General features: G+C 37.1%; 3 protein-coding genes and 1 non-coding gene across 4 annotated transcripts; all 4 read left to right on the top strand.

Moving 5' to 3' along the window:
- The first annotated feature begins 768 nt into the window (after positions 1-768).
- Positions 769-6149, top strand: LOC141835052 (protein trichome birefringence-like 6). Its single transcript, XM_074722482.1, has 5 exons — positions 769-1680; positions 1773-1965; positions 2042-2232; positions 5310-5468; positions 5642-6149. The coding sequence occupies exons 1-5, from the start codon at positions 914-916 to the stop codon at positions 5964-5966; spliced, it is 1635 nt and encodes a 544-aa protein (XP_074578583.1). The 5' UTR covers positions 769-913; the 3' UTR covers positions 5967-6149.
- An 819-nt stretch (positions 6150-6968) lies between these two features.
- Positions 6969-10997, top strand: LOC141835185 (clathrin light chain 1-like). The gene is made up of 3 exons (XM_074722616.1): positions 6969-7531; positions 10104-10257; positions 10344-10997. The coding sequence occupies exons 1-3, from the start codon at positions 7056-7058 to the stop codon at positions 10755-10757; spliced, it is 1044 nt and encodes a 347-aa protein (XP_074578717.1). The 5' UTR covers positions 6969-7055; the 3' UTR covers positions 10758-10997.
- Positions 10998-11485: 488 nt separating this feature from the next.
- On the top strand, positions 11486-14455 carry LOC141835349 (sphingolipid delta(4)-desaturase DES1-like). The gene is made up of 2 exons (XM_074722795.1): positions 11486-11806; positions 13372-14455. Exons 1-2 carry the CDS (start codon positions 11642-11644, stop codon positions 14206-14208), a joined length of 1002 nt encoding a protein of 333 aa, XP_074578896.1. The 5' UTR covers positions 11486-11641; the 3' UTR covers positions 14209-14455.
- Positions 14456-15662: 1207 nt separating this feature from the next.
- Positions 15663-15736, top strand: TRNAI-UAU (transfer RNA isoleucine (anticodon UAU)). Its single transcript has one exon. It is a non-coding gene; the product is annotated as a tRNA-Ile (tRNA).
- The last annotated feature ends 22 nt before the right edge of the window (positions 15737-15758 follow it).

Here is a 15758-nt window from a genome sequence, read left to right as displayed (position 1 = left end):
ATAGAGAAAGATTATAGTTATTTTTAATGGATAATCTATTCAAATAGTTGTCTGTTGATAATGATTTTAACTATGGAAAACTATATAGTTTTAATTTTAAAAATCATTTAGTTTGGTACTTTAATTTTAAAATTATTTTTACTTATTTGTTGCCAAAAGTATTTTCAATGATATAAATTAATAGAATTAGATCACGAAGATTTAATTTATATAAGAAAGGTAGGATCTCAAACTCCTACCTTATATCATTAATTTAATCATAGTATAATCAGTTTATATTATTAATTTAATCATATTACTTAACGAGATTTTATTATTATACAACTCTTAAAAAAACAAATATTTAGTTACAAATACAAAAGTCAACACCCCATAAAAAATGTCAACCATAATAGTAGAAAAAGTCAATATCGTTTAATGTCATCCTAAAATTGTCACCCTAAAATTGTCTGTTTCTCAACCACACTCAAGCCATTGCTTTCCCGTTGAAAATATTTTAAATTTGATTTACACTGAATAAAAGTTTTAAATTATGATTTAATTATTATTTCTTAAGAACGACGATAGTTCCATCTCTTTTTATATAATTATGTTGCCAAATTATTTATGAGATAATTGAAATAGTTTGCGGGGTCGAATTGATATTTTAAAACAAAATTAGAATTTTAGGATTAAAATGAGAAAAACATGAGTAAAGGGGGCAAAAAGAGAAGTGCGGGAGAGTCGCACATGGACATTCTCCTTCCTTTACCATCTCCCTCTCTCTCTCTCTCTCTCGTACGGTCCGCTGTCCCTGTTGCCGTCGTTCTTCCGCACCTCGTTCACTCTCCCTTTCTTGCCAGCCTGAAGAAGCTCGACGCCCTCTGTTTATCCTCTTATTTCTGCGAAGGAGACACTCTCTTCTGATGCAGCCATGGAGAGGCCCAGGGGGTTTACCAGGAGCTTCTCGATTAAGCCCGCCAGGCTTCTACTCCTCTCCTCCGCCATCTCCTCCTCTCTCCTCTTCTGCGTCTATTTTTCCTTCTGGCTCCTCGACGCAACCCCTCCTCATCGTTCACCGCACTATGCCCGCGTCAAGACTGTGAAGCATAGTCCTCTGGCTGAAATCCCTATTCCTGGGGATGCTTTCGTGACGGTGGTCAGTGACCCCTTTTGGGAAGTTCCGGATGCTGGAGTTTTGGAGAAAGATGAGATCTTTGACGGGGAACGAATTAGTGAAAGGAGCGACTTTGATTTGGTAGGGAATAGTTCGAATGTTGTTTCGAAGCATATGCTCTTCAGCGCCGCTGTTGATTCTGGCGGAAATCCAAGTGCGTTGGAAGACTGGAGCAGTGCTGATTTAACCGACGAAGATGAAAATGAAGATGCAGCACCTGTAGGTATTTTGGGGGAAAACAGTGAGTTTGGTGATAGAGTAATAGAAAAGGAGGAATTTGAGGCAGATACTGTGAGAAGCAACATTAGTTCTTTTGTTGAGGGCAAAGTTTCTCTGGTGGACAAAGACAAAGGCTTCAGTTGTGATGTTTTCGATGGAAGATGGGTTTTCGATGAGAGCTATCCTCTCTATGCGAGCAACTCGTGCCCCTTTGTAGATGAAGGGTTCAGTTGCGAGGCTAACGGGAGGATGGATAACGATTACATGAAATGGAGGTGGCAGCCTAATGGATGCAGCATTCCAAGGTACTTGTTGATTTTAACTTTATGCTGTGTATGCTTGGGTCTGAAAATTATATGTCGAATGTATCGTGATGCGTTTGTTTGATTATATTTAGGTTCAACCCTGTGAAAATGCTAGAATTAATCAGAGGGAAAAGATTAGTTTTTGTTGGAGATTCAATTAATAGAAACCAGTGGGAATCAATGCTATGTATGCTACGAACAGCTCTTTCTGATCCTAGCAGAGTATACGAAGCTCGCGGGCAGAGGATAACAAAGAATAGGGGAAACTACAGGTTTAACTTTCCAGTATGCATCTGGACCTGGACATCTTTTGGCCTCATTAATATGGGAGTCAATAATTTTTTGAGAGGGGCTTTTGCAGGACTATGATTGTAGCATTGAATATTATGTCAGTCACCATTTGGTCCGAGAGAGCACAGCAAGAGTAGGAAAGAGGCGCGTGGCTACGCTTCGACTTGATACTCTAGACAGGAGTTCATCCAAATGGAGAGGAGCAGATATCCTTGTTTTTAACAGCGCTCATTGGTGGTCACACCACAAAACTAAAGCTGGGTAAGTGTGCCTTTAGAGCTTCTGTCAATTTAGTATGTGATTGGAAGACTCTGCTTAGTCTTTTTTTTCCCCTTGATGATGATTATTGCAAGGTGGTTTGTTAAGCAAAAACTGGTGTTGCTACTATTTTGTTAGGTGAAAACAGGAACACAAGTTTAAGAGGTATCTTAAACCCAAACTTACATGAATGACACTAGAATTTATTTGAAAGAACCTCTTATGAGTCTAAAATATTACTGTGAAACGTAGACTAATAGCACTTAATGTGTTGTCATCCTTCTCATTTTACTCTAGATACACAAATGTTTGAGTGGGGTTAACAAATCAAAGATTTAAGATATTCTACATGGATTAAGAGCCTAATAATAAATCACAAAATGGTCAGGTTGCTAGTGGAAGAGGTTATTACAGTTTGCTGGGATGGAACAATCAAGGGAAGGGGGTGCAGTGAAAGTTGTGTCTCATAGGCAGCAGGCCATAATGGAGGTCCAATGGAGTCTAAAGGGGATTCAGGCGACATAGGTTTGGAAGGTGAATCTAGAGTTGTAGAGGGAGAAGGTCGACAAGTGGAGTCGTCGAGGACAAAAGAAAGAAGGCACATGGATAATGGAGGATATCAATGAAAGGAGGGTGGGCAGAGATATGGATGATAGGGTAAAGAGCTATGGGTATAGGATGCTGGAATAAGTAGGGAAGATGAAAGATGTACGGGTAGGGATGAAGATTAGACAAAGGAAAGGAAGAATTTACAAATGGTTAGGAAATATACAAATAGAGATGACGTTCGGTGGGAGGGAAAGGAGCAGACATGTGAAAGAGGAAAACTGGACAGAAAGAGAGCCTCAAGCAAAACAGGGTGATTATGAATGATTTAAACTAAAATTTGATTGATATACAATAATTCAAACCTTTTTTTAATGTGCAGTGTGAATCACCAGTGGGGCAAATTGATCCAATAAGTTTATTTTGCCTATGTCCCTGATTCATTCCTTATTGTTTGGTTCTTATGATTTTCCATGAATCCATTCTTCCAATCCTTGCTGAATTATAGTATTCCTACCATCTAGACTTTTTGTTGAAACTCTTGATTCAATAAGAGAAATCTTAAAGACCCACCCCAAAACCACTGTAGAAACTCCCATGCAGGTGCCAAGGGAACATGTCAATCTTGAAAAGATTGAAAGTAATTGATTTTGAGCCAGTTCCACAAGCCAAAGACCAAAGAACAATTCAATTACATCAAGAAGGATCTTGTAAAATATTTATAGCATCATTCTAAGCCTTATGCTTTGTTTGGTTCATGAAATTGAATTGATAAATAATATAATATAGTTAATCCTGGAGAAAGGAATAGGAATATGTTTTTCTTAGTTTGACTCTTGGAATGAAATAGATTGTTCATTTTCATTCCTATGTTTGGTTTGAGCAATCTTATAATTGTTGGCAAGGAATAAGTCTCAACAATGACAAGATATCCCTCTAAGTAATAGATAACAACTTCTCAGCTTCTTAAGCCCTCCTGATTCGTTGGTCAACCCAACCCATCAGCTCACCATCCTGTTTGACCATGACCCGCCCAACTCATCCAATATTTCCAGCCCTCTCAGCTTGCCAGGCTGGCCCAATCCATCTGCCCGACCCATCCAAACTATGTTAAAAAGATCTTTGAGAATAGAATAGTATGTGTATCTTGCAATGGAGTAAGGAATAGCGAAGAAGGACGAGATTAAAGAATAATAATTCCATGTGAATTGGTATGTGCCGAGTTTAATTTTAAAACTAAAGATAGAAATACTGTTGCTACAAGAATTCATATACGAGGAAGAGAATATTCCTGTGAAGCTAACACACTGTTAGTTTTGTGTCTCAAGTAACCAATCACCAATGTGATTTCTCTGAGACTTCTCATGTACCACTTTTTTTTTTTTTTTGCTTCAAAGACTGCAATCATACTGGTACTAGGGGTCCTTTTCTGATATGTTAAGATTTTTGGAGTTTTGCAAGCATACAAATACAAGAGGCCCCTTTGCACCCAACTCAAGTATAAATAAAGACTCTAGCCACACCATAACGCATGTTTACTAATTAATCTGGCCTTGTTCTGAAGGCTACATAAAATATTAAATTGTAAACAATCCTGTCTAAACCGTTGGGGTTCACTCTTGAAGTGAAAATGTTAGAGATTTTTATGAAATATTATAATATCTGTGAAGTGCTACTCAGCTATTAGGAAGGCATCTATTGGTCGTTGTTAGAAAACTTTAACAAAACAAATCAAATGAACAGAATATATTCCATAAACACTTGAATCATTTCATGACCCAACAAAATAATTTAATTGACATCCTCACCATAGTACCTCAGAAACTGTTATCAGGGACGCAAATTCAAATATCCAAACTTTAGATATTTTCTACCTTGCAGATTCTTCTCATATACCATTAATACCTATCAGCTTTGGATAAGAGAAATGTTCCTTGGTCAATCAAATGCCTAGGGTTTTCCCCTTCTTAAGCGCCCATCAAAGTCACCAGTATGAATAAAGATTACCAGAAGAAAGATTTTCACCACACTATAATTTACCAGAAGAAAGATTTTAACTACTCTATACTTTCTCTGTAAATAAAAAGGTATAACAAACATTCCCTTCAAAATTCAGATATGCTTCTAAAGTCATTTGCCTTATGAAAGTTCATTTGGATCCTTTATTTTTTTATGCATTGGAGAATGTTCAGCTTGATCCATAACATTTTTTCTGCAAAGCTTACCATGATAACTTATTTGTAGGACTTGCACAGAATTTTGATGCATTATGCTGCGGACATCTAGACATACTTTTAGTTGTCCTTATGTTTAATGTAGCATTGTAATTCTTACAAATATTTTAAATTTTGCGACACATTTATCTATATTCTGCCCGTCTTTATTTAAAGGTATGTTTGTCAGATGAGTAAAGGATTTGAAGAAACATCATTCTTCACTTGTTTCTACTGCACTAAGATTTTCATGACAAACGCAGAATATCCATTCTTATTGAATCTCTTAAAACTTAACTCACATTTACTGGTTCTTGACAGTGTGAATTACTACCAGGAAGGAAACCTAGTGCATCCCCGCCTTGATGTTTCCACTGCATTCAGAAAAGCTTTATCAACTTGGGCAATGTGGGTTGATCAGCATTTCATTCCCAGCAAAACTCAGGTCTTCTTCAGAAGTTCAGCACCGTCGCATTTCAGGTACAGACATCAAAAGCTATGGTACAAGCAATGTTTTTGGTTTTTTTGCATACAATAACATCATGGCCTCTGTTATTGTTAATATAAAACACATTAGGATTTAACACAGAGGTATTGTTTTAATTATATTATCTGTTATATACAAAACTTAGTTTATAGCCTCTGTCACACAGTGGTGGCGAATGGAATTCAGGAGGCCACTGCAAAGAGAGCATCCGTCCGCTGAATGAGACCTTTGTCAGAGTTCCTGAGAAAAATATTATCTTGGAGGAAATTGTAAGGAAAATGAAAACACCTGTAACTATTCTCAACATCACTAATCTATCCGGACTTCGAATTGATGGTCATCCATCTATTTATGGGAGAACCCATGTTAGAGGACCTCCGATCGGCATTCAAGATTGCAGCCATTGGTGTCTTCCTGGGGTCCCTGATACATGGAATGAGTTACTCTATTTCCATTTGTTATTAAGACATAAGCCAACATTTACAAGCTGAGTATATCACTCAAACAGTTTCAATGACACCATCCTCAATTGACCAGCGTGCAGCAAGATTATTGAATTTTTCCAGGAGATTATAATTTGTGAAAAAAATCACATGTTTCTATTGTTTGTAATTATGCACAATGTAGCAAATTGCATTGCAGTATTTGAAATGAAATGGTGTTCTGTTCTGTTCTTTATTTATCATGCACATTGTTCTTTATTTGTCATGCCCAAGTGTCCCGGCAATGGAAATTTTTTAACACATTATCCGTTCATGAGTTGACTTAATCAAAAAGGATACTGTCAACAGAAGTGCCAACCCTGGCTAGCTATTCCGATCTGCACCTCGTCCATCCCAAGTTTGACCAGTTCTCCTGCTCAATTATCTCCCGCCAACCAACCAATAATAACCGCTTTCCCGCCTTTCATTCTATTCCTCCCGCCTCTGAGTCTGAGCCTCCTCGTCTTCCTCGTTTCCCAACCAAAAATTCACAACAACGGAGAGAGAACGCAGAGAGGCTAATCAAAAGTTCCTCTCTCTCTCTCTGTTGCCCTCCTAATTCTTCTCCCTTCACATGGACTGATCTATTCCGATACCATTCACTTCCTGTTTGGAGAACAAACGCCATGAAATCCTTCGGTTGCCTCCCTTTACTGCATTTTTGCGTTCTACTTTTTCCATTTGTCGCCGCCGACAGCGCTTATGTTCCCTCCGATCAGATCCTCCTCGACTGCGGCTCCTCCTCGGAGGCTGTCGACGGCGACGGCCGCAAATGGCTGGCCGACTCCACCTCCACGTCCACGCTCACGTCCAAGAACTCGAACCCCGCCACCGCCGCAAATTATTTATTTTTATTCTAGTAATAATTTTAATTTTATTTTGATAATGCTCTCTCGTTTTTTATTGGATATACTATTTTATTATGTTTTTTGTGGGTAAAATTTGAAGGCAGACGATTTGGGAGGACATTTTTGCAACTTTGCGCAAGAAAATTCTAGGACTAATTCCTCACTCTAGCCCAAAGGAGAGAAAGATCTCGGCGGAGAGAGAAGCGAGCGAGGAGGGGAGCAGTCGTCTACTCGTCTTCCAGTTCACGGCATGTCGTCTTCCTTGGACAGCTTCGGCATCGATGGTGATGACATCTCTGCTTCGGTAGCAGGAGGATCCGGAATCGCCCGCCCCTTCGATGATGGCTATCTGGGCTACGACCCCCGCCTCCCCTCCCAGCGCTTCGACGCGTTCTCCACCTTCTCCCCCTCCGACGACGCCGACCACTCCGTCGATCACCTACAACCGGGCTCCCAAGGCTTCCCCGCCGATGTAGCCGCCAGCGCAGGCTTCGGACTCCAGCCCGAAGACGTCCCCATCCACCACCACCCGGCCTTTGGAGGCGGCGGTGACAGTATCCCCCCTTCCCCCGAAGGTTATGGCTTCTCCGCGGAGACGGCCCCTTTTGCCAACGGAATGTCATACGGAGTCGAGAACGGCGAGATCTTCACTTCGGATGGACCGATTCTTCCAGATCCGGACGAGATGCAGCACGAGGAGGGTTTCATCCTAAGGGAGTGGCGCCGGTAAGTCAGTTTTCTTCTAGATCTAGCCAAACTTTGTTTCACTTCTACTTGTTTCATGGCGATTAGTTTCCTGAGGTCGTTTATAATTATTCCGATGTTCATAGATCGGTTCTTTTGATGAATAGATCTAGTATGCTGCTACTTGTATTTTAATTTTTGATGCGATTCTCTGGATTCTTTATATCTTACTAGAGTGGATCTCCATAACTCCGTTATTATTATGTGATTGAAGGATGCTGTGATATATCGTGTCAATTACTTGCTTAATTTAGTTCTATGTTATTCTTCCTGGCTTATGCTTGCCGGTGTACTTTTTTGTCGATATGGCCATAAAACATATCTGTACAACTATAAACGTTCTGTATAACGAGTGAGCTACAATCCAATATGTTTAATTACTTTTCCCAGATTTCCCCATGGTACGATGAGATTGATACAATATTTTATCAAGCATATGCAACACCGGTCCGATCCTGGTAACCTGGATGAAATTATAGGGAAACAATCAAGTTAGCAAACTGAAGTTATTTGTGATCAAAACATAAGTTATCTGTTTTCCCTAGTTTCTGGTATGAACGTTTTCTAAGGTTAATTGTGTCCATAATACAGATGGGAACATGAGTTATTAACATGGCTCAGTTGATTTGGAGTTATATATGACATCAAGGATAATCTTTAACTTCTCTTATGCGCATATTTGCTTTTGAGTGTTCCAACGTTCAAGCGTAGTTGTGTAGGGTGTGGACTGTGGAGACTAAATTTATTCTACTTTCTAACTTTTGGAGGAAAAGTTGGGTTTTTTAATTGATCCACTCTCATTTTGAGTCTGGTCACCAGCTGATTACAGCAACAACACCTTTGCTACAGAACAAAACAAGAAACTATTGCTCAACACTTGGAGAAAGTTCGGGTTCATAGTATTGTAAAATCAAGTGCAGTTGCCAGACTGATAAGGATTTATTATTATATGCTCTTTGGTTCATTATTATGAAATATTTAAGGATTAATTATTATGATCTGCTTCAAATGTAACCTAGACGTGAATAAATTGTGACATTTGATACCTAAGTATGGTTGGTTGGTTGAACATTGGCAGCCAGTTGTTCTCTGCCGATATTTTGACAGAACGCTGCAAAAAACATGATGGGATTTCAAAGATGAATTGTAGAGACAAACGAAGAGTAACTGTTGGTCAAACATTGTATTTTATGGCATTTGACACACTAGGCACTTATGATTCTCTACAGCACTTGTGATGTTTAAGGTTTTCATTCTTCTCTATCACTGTCATGGAAGTGGGGAAGCAGATCGAAAAGGAGGGATTTTAGTGTTAAGAAATTTAGTGAAACCATAGTTGCAATTGTGATCTTCAAAGAAAAATTAGATATCCTGAGTTTCTTTTTTAATCACTGTTTGAAATTAAAATGGGCTTTCCCTGATTATAAAGCTAAAAAAATGCTTGTTAACAATTTGATTATACACCAACATGAGCATTCAAGTCATTGACAAAGAAGAATGGCAGGCAATTAGATGTTCACTTGTTGATTGAACTTTTCAATTTCATGTTGTTCAAGGGTACTTGAAAACTGGTACTTTTTGATGGTTGTCTAATTTTTATTTTATATGGAATTAATTTTCATAGCAACTATGTGACCAATAATGTAATAGTATAAAATAATCTCTCTAGAAGTTATGCAGTGAAATTTCCTGTTAGAGTTTTTAAGTACAGTAACACTAAAAATAGGCTGCCCATGACTTTTCTCTCAATTCTGTCTAGAGTATTGGGTATGTATCTCCAGCCTTTTTTACATATGACTTGAAGTAGCCTTTATTTTATTACATATTTCTTCAGTCATCGAACATGGTAATTTAGGATGGTTATCTAATTTTTATATGACGTGGAGTCACCAATGATGCATACTTTTTAAGAACTTCATAATCTACTCAAGGCAATAATCATTTGCTTATGGCATTAACCAGGTGTTGTGAGTTTTTTCCTTTAACCCTTGGTGAACATGAAATGCATATTCTATTTTGTTGCTATACAGTGATATCTATTAAAACTTCTACATGGCATTTGTTCCTGCTGCATTATTTCCCAATAATATTGAATTTTCATAACTTTTTTTTTCAGTGACTGTCTGGTAATAAGTTAAATAACATCACATTTTCTTTTTTCACTACTTTTGTTCTAGGCACCTACTATAATAATGCATCACCATGATTTTATCATCTTGAAAACTGAAATCATTATGCTAATTACTTTTGTCACAGATCTATCAGCTTCCTGAAACTAGAATATAGTATTCCATTGAAGTAAAGCTATTAATTCCTTTACAATAATGGGCTGTGCTAAATTTGCATGACTGTTACTATCTTTAATACAATGGTTTCTTGTTTTGGTTTGTGTATATCATCTTTCACAAAATTTATGTAACTTTTTAAAAAAATAATCAGATTAGGAATATTTGATGTCAATTATCAATAGTTCTTTAGTTAATCAGCTACTTTTGTACCCTATCTTGGTGACCCTGAGCATTTTGCTAATTTCAATTGATATGTTAAACATCAGCCAAAATGCCATCCTTCTCGAGGAGAAGGAAAGGAAAGAAAAAGAGCTTAGAAACGAGATCTTTATTGAAGCTGAAAGTTTCAAGAAAGCTTTTTATGAGAAACGGAAACTAAACTGCGAAACAAACAAGGTCCAGAACAGAGAAAAGGAGAAGGTAAGTAGTTTTATATGTATGCTCCAACGCCTTGCATCCAAAAATATAGTCTGAAGCTTGCACTAAGCATCTATGGTAATTGGCAGCTGTATCTCGCCAACCAGGAGAAATTCCATGCCAATGCTGATAAACAATACTGGAAATCAATTGCCGAACTTATCCCCCATGAGATAGCTAACATCGAGAAAAGGGGGAAGAAAGAGAAGGATAAGAAGCCTTCAATTGTCGTGATTCAGGGACCAAAACCTGGAAAGCCCACTGATCTTTCAAGGTTACGCCAGATCTTGATAAAGCTGAAGCATAATCCCCCACCTCACATGAAACCCCCAACACCTCCGGCTTCAACAGAAGCCAAAAATGGAACTTCAGCTGCAGGGAAAAAACCAGCTTCTTCTGCGAGTGATGCCGAAGCTAATGGTCCTTCAGTTTCATCAAAGATAGATACATCTGCAGCAGAAGGGCAAGCAGTCAAAGCACCTGAGCTAGTGGCCGCAGCCTGACCTTCACTTTAACTGCTCCACGTCTTGAGTGGCAAGCAAGGAGTACATAATTCATATCTTTGCCTATTCATGAGGGTTGCACAAAAGATGATCTCCTTGCACCTTTATTGCGATATTTTGTCTGTGATCAGGTTTCCAGGACTTCAAACTTCATTCGTCGTTGTCACTGTCCATGTCTGCATTTTGGTGTATTAGATTTTATTAAGCCGAACATATTGATGTTGCAACAAAATTTATCAATCCTGGTATGTAACCGTAATTCGAACATGTTTTACTAGGTTAGCATTTCTACCAACCGAAGTTTGACCAATTTAATTAGCCAATAAATAAATAAATAAATAAAATAGTTAGAATAGTCGGGCTATGAGACATTCTGTCGCTATTATGACCTTTGTTTTTTTACACTTAGGCGAAAGAGTTAATAAAAAAAGTCACTAATTTATAATGTTTTATAAAATAAAATGGCAACACTTGAATACCAATGTTAATTTAACTTTTTTGTGTTTTGATCTGTTTTAATCTTTAAAAAATTAATGATTAGAAAACGGATTTGGGAGTGCGAACCAATCAACTTCTTCGTGCTTGTTTAATTGTAAAACACTTCGCTACAATTTGTAATATTTTTGTTTAACGAACGGGAAACCCTAGAATTGGTTCAGTTTCAAAATAGCAGCAGGAAGTTTCAGAACGTCGACTGGTAGTAATTCAATGATGAACTCACTCCATCCAAAAACCATGGCAATCAAGTCTAATAACAACCTTCCATCCTATAAATACACGAAACAAATAGAGAAGAAGGCAGATCGCAGAGCAAATAAAGGTCCATCCTCCCTCTCCGAGTCTCTTTTCTGAAATCTTATGCCATCAGAGAGAGAGACAGGGAAATGGGTAGGGGAGGCAGTGCAGCGGACGCCAGGGAAGGAGTAATGGCCACGGATTTCTTCTGGTCGTACACGGACGAACCCCACGCCTCGCGCAGAAAGGAGATCCTCGCCAGATACCCTCAGATCCGGGAGCTCTTCGGCCCTGATCCCCTCGCCTTCCTCAAGGTCACCACCACATTCTTCTCTTCTCTACAACCTTTGGATCCTGCTTTTTCATTGTTTTCTTTTTCGAGCAAAAGCTAGATTTTGGAGTTTTTTCTTTTTATCTTTTTCTGCGGAGTGCATTTTTTGGGACTTTACTCTTCTTTCAAAGATGAGATTTTTTGTAGCATTTTATGTGAATGGTTTTTCATTGTTTTCTTTTTCGAGCAAAAGCTTTTTGGGGTTTTTTCTTTTTCTTTTTCTGCGGAGTGCATTTTTTGGGACTTTATTCTTCTATCAAAGATGGTTGTTCTAGGTTGATTACTTAACTTTGAGAATATATAGAAAGTTTATTTTCATGCTTTACCAAGATTCTGATCCTTTCTCTAATAATTCCTACTATTCACAAAAATAAAACTGATTGCGATGTGTTTTCTGAAGATTTGAGATTGATTAATTTGTTATCGAGTAGATTTGTTGTTATCAAGGAACTAGCTCTTGCAATCACTTTTATCTTATCTGGTTTTGATTTGATAACCTCCCCTTTCGTGTCGTTCTCCCCATTACAATATGTATAATCATAGCCTCTTTTTTTTGTCTGTGAGAGAATGAGATTTATGGTATTTTGTTCTGGAACTTCTGTATTCATATAATCCTACAATTTACTTACCTGGGAAAGAAACGATTGTTGGTTTGATGCAATGAAGACCCTGGATTTAGGGTTTGGCGATTTCAATACACTATAGTGTACAACTTTTCTTTTGTAGTTGTGTTCAGACAATTTTCAGCTTTCTTCTTTTCTTTACACCTAATTGAGTTGCTTCTATACCTATGATCTGCCTGTTGGCTTCTAGCAATATCTGAGTGTTATAGGAAATTTGAGTATCTTTTCACTACCTGAACTTTACTTCGGAATAAAGTCTTCGACGGATTATTCATGCCCCTTTAGGGGCTTTCAATTTACCATTTCTGTTTCGCTCGGATTTGGAACATTTTAGAATCTAAGTGATACAGTTTATTAAATCAAATAATTACAGCTTATTGATTATCACATGCAATCTTTTCTCTTATCTGCATTCTTTAGTGAATTCTCATGAAAAAGTTGAATATTTCAAAATGATAACGGACAATAGAATAGGATCACTTGATGCTTCAGCGTGTATTAGATATATCTTATATAGTTAGAGATTTTCTTTGGTTTTTAACAATCTCTATAACTATATGTTAATGCTTGATCTTGTTGCATCTTGTATACTTTTTATTCTTTTGTAATCACTTTTTTCAACAACTAAAATTCTGTTTCATCAGTGAAGAACAATTTTACTAGTATAATACTTATCAAACCCATCATCTCATTGCAGCTTCTAGAAATTTCAAAGTTATGAGCATACAAAGATTTTTCTAATGCTCATAGAATGTGAAGAAATAGTAACAGAAACTTCTTTCCAATAGCAGTTTTAAACATCATGTGACATTCTCCTCTGATGGTTCTGAAAACCTTTTAAATTTTAGTGTTTCTCATTTCCCGTCTATCCATAGCACATTGTTTAAGATAGTTTTCTCTCCTTTTCTTTGTCAACAATTTGCAGATAAGTGCAGTTGTTCTTCTTCAGCTATGGACTGCTACCTACCTTCACAATGCAAGCTGGCTCAAGATCCTAACAGTTGCATACTTCTTTGGTTCTTTCCTCAACCACAACCTATTTCTGGCCATCCATGAGCTCAGCCACAACCTAGCCTTCTCAATCCCATCGTACAACCGATGGCTAGGGATATTTGCCAATCTTCCAATCGGCGTTCCCATGTCTATTACATTCCAAAAGTATCATTTGGAGCACCATAGGTACCAAGGCGTTGATGGGATGGATATGGATATTCCTAGCCGCGTTGAGGCTCTTGTAGTCACCAATGCAATCACCAAGTCCATTTGGGTTATTTTCCAGCTTTTCTTCTATGCTTTACGACCAGTCTTCCTCAAGCCCAAACCACCTGGCTTATGGGAATTCACCAATCTGATAATCCAGCTTTCTCTTGACGCTTCCCTGGCATATTTCTGGGGATGGAAATCCCTTGCGTACCTGATACTAGCAACTTTTGTTGGAGGAGGAATGCACCCAATGGCAGGCCATTTCATTTCTGAACACTACGTCTTCAACCCTGATCAGGAAACTTACTCCTACTATGGACCTCTGAATCTGATGACTTGGAGTGTGGGATATCACAACGAGCACCACGACTTCCCTAGAATTCCCGGCAGCAGGCTCTATAAGTTGAAAGAAATTGCCCCTGAGTACTATGACAACTTGAAATCATACAAATCGTGGAGCCAGGTGATCTTCATGTACACAATGGACCACACCATTGGACCCTTCAGCAGGATGAAGAGGAAGGCATCAAAGGGTACTGAGACAATCAAGCAAGAGTAGAACTGCAGATTTTGGTGGTGAATCATTTCATTCTTTTAGATTGTTTGGGATTCAGAAAACCAATTTTCAGCAGATCTTTTGATTTTTTTCTCCTAGTCATTGTTGATGCCCTGTGCCACTTTGGATTGCTGTCAGCACAATTGAGTTGATTTTGATGCTGGAATTCATTTTCTCCATATAAATGCTTCATTAGTGTCAATGTGGCCTGATACAACTTGTATTACGAATATTACAATTCTAATCTTCATTCAGCATTACATGTTTGATATCCACATCTGAACATGAACACTTCGAGTAGACATTCAATCATGTATAAAAATTTATTAGAAACAATCGCAACAGGTCAGATACTTGAGGAGAACAACCGTGGGATACTTTAATCATATCCATGTGATCATTTAGTTATAAAGTATTAATCAACAATTGTGATAGGTGAAAAAGAATTATAACATTAGAAATAACATTAATATTATAGTAATTTTAAATAATAACTAAAATATACAATATAATTATACTTATTCCTTCTCAATGTTCCATTAAAGAAAAAAGAAAATTCAGGTATATCAAATCTCTTTTTTACTTGTTCAAATTTGCTTTTATTTTACATATTTACTATTATAATCAAACTAAACTACTTTTAAACATGGTCAATTTATTCGCTATCTTCGTTTGTTTTAAATGTAAACTTCAATTTATATTTTTATATTTTTACAATTTAATTGAATGATAATATATTTTATTTTAAACCCAAATAATAGTATATTAATATCCTAAAATTATACATTTTATGATCTTTTTTTAAATTTGTAGATTAATTCCAAATAGTTAATTTTTGAATGCAAATCCTGATCATTTATACACATTTTTAAAATTTGTTAAATAAATAATATTTTGTTCATTTACAGCCTTGCCAATCCTGAGTAATTTTTTCCTTTAAAAATTGTCTTTAAACAACCTCAAAATCAAAGTGATGCTGCAACTTTTATTTAGTTAAATATGATGGAATATCTATGGTTAGTTGTCCTCCCCAACACATTTTTTTTTAATCAGAAATTCAATTTGTACGGATTAATCATGATATGGACAATTGGCCTTCACAGTCCGCCCATTAAATAAATTAAAGAAACGAGATGCATTTTATGTGATAATTCAATATCACTAATTGTTTAAACTTTACATACATAAGCTTGAGTTTTAAATCCTGATTATTTAAAAATATATTTTACCTTTTATCATCACACTATTCGCACACAATTGCTATATTCATTGAGAAGCATTTTAAAAAAAAATGATTTTTGGACCTCCAACTAACCGTTTCATTTTTAAAAAAAATTATAATCCTCCGATCTGTTCCTTGTTTTTTAATTAATTACTAAAATCCAACAATTAGCTGTTAGGGATTTTAACCTATATTTAATTTTGATATATTATAATTAAATACCAAAACACGCAATGGTCCCGTAGCTCAGTTGGTTAGAGCGTTGGTCTTATGAGCCGAAGGTCGCGGGTTCGAGCCCCGCCGGGACCATCCTTGGTTCGAATATCAAGTG

This window comes from Curcuma longa, chromosome 9, assembly GCF_044706935.1.
Source record: "Curcuma longa cultivar G26 ecotype Majalengka, Jawa Barat chromosome 9, ITB_CL_G26_1.1, whole genome shotgun sequence".
In the NCBI taxonomy this organism is placed as follows: domain Eukaryota; kingdom Viridiplantae; phylum Streptophyta; class Magnoliopsida; order Zingiberales; family Zingiberaceae; genus Curcuma; species Curcuma longa.
This window is presented reverse-complemented; position numbering and strand designations above follow the sequence as displayed.

What these genes read in the sequence shown, in the direction of transcription:
- LOC141835052 (XM_074722482.1), top strand. Translation starts at nt 914, where the DNA reads ATGGAGAGGCCCAGGGGGTTTACCAGGAGCTTCTCGATTAAGCCCGCC. An exon ending in ACTACAGGTTTAACTTTCCA is followed by an intron (nt 1,966 to 2,041) that starts GTATGCATCTGG and finishes GGGCTTTTGCAG; the next exon opens with GACTATGATTGTAGCATTGA. An exon ending in CACCACAAAACTAAAGCTGG is followed by an intron (nt 2,233 to 5,309) that starts GTAAGTGTGCCT and finishes GGTTCTTGACAG; the next exon opens with TGTGAATTACTACCAGGAAG.
- LOC141835185 (XM_074722616.1), top strand. Translation starts at nt 7,056, where the DNA reads ATGTCGTCTTCCTTGGACAGCTTCGGCATCGATGGTGATGACATCTCT. An exon ending in ATCCTAAGGGAGTGGCGCCG is followed by an intron (nt 7,532 to 10,103) that starts GTAAGTCAGTTT and finishes GTTAAACATCAG; the next exon opens with CCAAAATGCCATCCTTCTCG. An exon ending in AGAACAGAGAAAAGGAGAAG is followed by an intron (nt 10,258 to 10,343) that starts GTAAGTAGTTTT and finishes GGTAATTGGCAG; the next exon opens with CTGTATCTCGCCAACCAGGA.
- LOC141835349 (XM_074722795.1), top strand. Translation starts at nt 11,642, where the DNA reads ATGGGTAGGGGAGGCAGTGCAGCGGACGCCAGGGAAGGAGTAATGGCC. An exon ending in ATCCCCTCGCCTTCCTCAAG is followed by an intron (nt 11,807 to 13,371) that starts GTCACCACCACA and finishes AACAATTTGCAG; the next exon opens with ATAAGTGCAGTTGTTCTTCT.